The sequence below is a fragment of the Mandrillus leucophaeus genome, unplaced genomic scaffold (assembly GCF_000951045.1).
Source record: "Mandrillus leucophaeus isolate KB7577 unplaced genomic scaffold, Mleu.le_1.0 Scaffold21, whole genome shotgun sequence".
In the NCBI taxonomy this organism is placed as follows: Eukaryota; Metazoa; Chordata; class Mammalia; order Primates; family Cercopithecidae; genus Mandrillus; species Mandrillus leucophaeus.
This window is the reverse complement of record NW_012102143.1, coordinates 2,236,077-2,239,388: the sequence shown is the minus strand read 5'-3', so window position 1 is coordinate 2,239,388 and position 3,312 is coordinate 2,236,077. Positions and strand designations below refer to the sequence as shown.

General features: G+C 41.3%; 1 protein-coding gene and 1 pseudogene across 4 annotated transcripts in view; both read right to left on the bottom strand.

Annotated features, from left to right (window-relative positions):
• The window catches only part of LOC105539813 (UDP-glucuronosyltransferase 1-8), a 175,354-nt gene that overhangs the window by 113,739 nt on the left and 58,303 nt on the right, over positions 1-3,312 (bottom strand). For 2 of the 4 annotated variants that reach the window (XM_011980262.1, XM_011980266.1), the window contains exon 1: positions 557-1,464. The exons of the other annotated variants lie outside the window; for them this stretch is intronic. In XM_011980262.1, coding sequence (XP_011835652.1) covers positions 557-1,411 — 855 coding nt within the window. In that variant the 5' untranslated portion in view covers positions 1,412-1,464. Of the gene's footprint in view, positions 1-556; positions 1,465-3,312 lie in introns of those variants that run through there. 4 annotated transcript variants of the gene reach the window in all.
• The window catches only part of LOC105539849, a 4,943-nt pseudogene continuing 4,288 nt past the window's right edge, over positions 2,658-3,312 (bottom strand).

Here is a 3,312-nt window from a genome sequence, read left to right as displayed (position 1 = left end):
ATGCAATTATTAAAAGAACGTGTCAAATCTGTATGCATTGACCTGTAAAGATATCTTTAACTTATTGACAAAAGAAAAATCTAACATAAAAAAAATCATAGCCAGCATGATATTAGATTTTATATTAATAAAATAGAAGTGAGAATTTACCCTAAATATATGCATATACATAGTATAATTTCAAAAAAAATTGAAAAGAATTCACACAAAACTGCTAAGAATATTTTCTTCTGGGGGTAGTATAGAATTAGCAAAAAAAAAAAAGGAAGTTTCATTTCTTACTGTGGTTTTTGGTATGTTTCCAAAAATAGCATTTAGATTGCAGCCTAGATATGATCTACAATTATATCAATTGTATACATTTACATATCAACAAGAGCTGCTTTATACAATTTGCTACCCAACAATTAAGTGAATTGGTACAAAAGAATTCCTTAAACCAGAAAGAAATTCCAAATGGGACAAATGTAAATGATAGATTATAGTTCAATAAGAAATCTTCTTTTAATGTCCAAAGCCAGATTATTCTTAATGTGCTAAAGGAGAGATAACTTACCATAGGCACTGGCTTTCCCTGATGGCAGTTGATACCACCAATGAAGACCATGTTGGGCATCACGGGTTTGGGATGGTCCAAAACAAAGTCTGTTCGCAACAACCAAATTGATGTGTGGCTGTAGAGATCATATACCGTGACAGGTGTTTGGAGAATTTCAGAGGCTATTTCTAAGACATTTTTTAAAAAATAGGGGCAAAACAAATGTTCCTCCAAGTGCATGATGTGGTTCCATACTCTCTCCTTGAAAGTCATGGCATCTGAGAACCCTAAGAGACCTCTGGGGATGTAGGAAAGAGGAGCAGGGCACTGTGCACCTTCTTCAAGATAGTGGCAAAATGTTCCTCTGGCGAAGACCACAGAGGGGAGGGAGAAATATTTGGCAAGAATTAAGCCACAGCCATCAAAAGGATCCAGAAACACCGCATCAAAAGAACTCTCCTTTAAGTATTCTACTAATTTTTTGTCCTTAAACAAACTCCTGGAATTTGAAAAAAATAAGTCAAAAATACCATTGGATGAACTTGTTAATAGAGAAAATGCACTTCGCAGTGGTGCTGTCCAGTGAGCATTGGCAAAAACCATGAACTCCTGGTCCAGATCCTCCAGAGTGTATGAGGTTGAATAAGTCTTCACTGTGCAATTCAGTGATCTTCCCAGTTGCCAACTCACCTCTGGCATGACTACGACCACCTCATGCCCCCTGAGAATGAGTTTCTCCACCACTGACCGCATGGTGAACCAGTGGCTCCCATCCATGGGCACTACCAGCAACTTCCCTGCCTCAGCGAAGCCACAGGTCAGCAGTAGACACACAGATAGGGGAAGAAGGCCAGTCCACCCTGCACAAGCCATCAGAGAACTTCAGCCCAGAGCCAGCAGTTGGGATTCTAAGCTCCTATAATATAGTAGGTGAAAGAAGTACAGATAGAACCTGCCCTCGAAAGAAGGCGTGTACTCATCCATCCATTAAAAAAAAAAATGCACATTCACTGCCAGTGATTTACTCATAATAACACATGAGTAGCCTTTGCTGAGATACCTACTTGCATGTTTACAAGAAAGGAGTAACTCATCATCTTTGCCTTGGGGGACAGATCATGCCCTGTGCTGCAATATGAGTTTATAAACAAAATTATTAAGCAATGCTTTTGGTCTTGATGACACTGAAAGATAAAAAGGAAAGTAAATTTAAATGAAGCTAATAATTTTGGAATTTGTCACAAAGAAAAATTTGCTATTTTTTTTTTCTTTGTTTGAGATGGAGTCTCGCTCTGTCATCCAGGCTGGAGTGCAGTGGTGCGATCTAGGCTCACTGCAACCTCCGCCTTCCAGGTTCAAACGATTCTCCTGCCTCAGCCTCAGTAGCTGGGATTACAGGCATACGCTGCCATGCCTAACTAATACGTTGTATTTTAGTGCAGACGGGGTTTCATCATGTTGCCCAGGCTGGTCTTGAACTCCTGAGCTCAGGCAATCTGCCTGCCTCGGCCTCCCAAAGTGCTGGGATTACAAGCGTAAGCCACTGTGCCTGCCCACAGTTTACAGACAATTTTTATTTTGTCCTCTGCCCAGAAAGAAATTGGCATCTCATGTTCGACAGAAAGAGAGCAAGAGTCTTAGCACTGACCTCCTAACTGGGAGGAAACTGTGGCTCACCGGTGTCTCTGCAATACACAGCTCGCCTGTGCATTGCAGAGATGCAAGTGAACCACAATTGTGACACAGGTGAACCACAAGTGCTGCTTGTCTTTTTTCATTTCCAAATCTTCTGAGGTCTCTGAAATGCTGTAATGAGATTGACAACCCTACCTCCATGGACCCTTCCAAAAATTTGATGGAATGTGACTATCACCTATTTTAAATGGCTTTCCTCAGATACATTGTCTGCAGTGGTGAGTCGCTGGCCCTATGCTTGCCCAAGCACTCTGATAAGCTGCCTCTCTCTGCCCACCCTGCTTCTGCATTCTGAACAGAGCTGTAGGCCTCTGCTGTGGGCCCACCCCAATCACTTTGGTGCCCATCGTCAGGAATCTATGTATTGTTCTCCTCCATTCTACCGAGCACCCCTTAAGGATGAGATTACATCTTCTTCCTGTTTTCATCCTCCTTCCACAGCACCTATGCTTTGCCTTGTACAGAGGAAGTCCATGGGAATTCTTGCTGCATTGGGCTGAATTCCATCATGCAGATTTTTATGGTTGAGCTCAGCGGTGTGTGTTAGGCAACACCCTGAGGAGCATTTAGTGAGGGATTCAACAGCAAACCTCAGGGCATAATTCTTGTAGGAGCACAAGATGGCTCCCTCCAGTACACTCTAACTGGTACTAGACATTTGCTTAGTCACTTTCCTCTAGTACATACTACACTACTATAATAATTTTGTCACTACCTCCTGTTGCTATTGCAGCGAGCTGACGTGTGGCTTAAATGCATGTGATATAACACTTATACTCTCTGAGCATTTCATCTCTCCAGTAAATTGCATGTCAGAGTAAAAAGTGATCTCTCATGGTTCTACTGTATTTTTCATCATGACTAGTGTAATATTGTAAATCTTGAATACCATCATGGGACTACAAAGTGCCACTAGAGATGCTGGAAGTACTCCCAAGAAGCAAAGAAAAATCATGACATTACCAAAAAAAAGTTGAATTACTTGATAGGTACCATAGATTGAGCTCTGCTGCTATGATTGCCTACCATTTCAAAATCAATGAAGCTAGATAAGGACCATTGCAAAAGAAAGAAAGAAA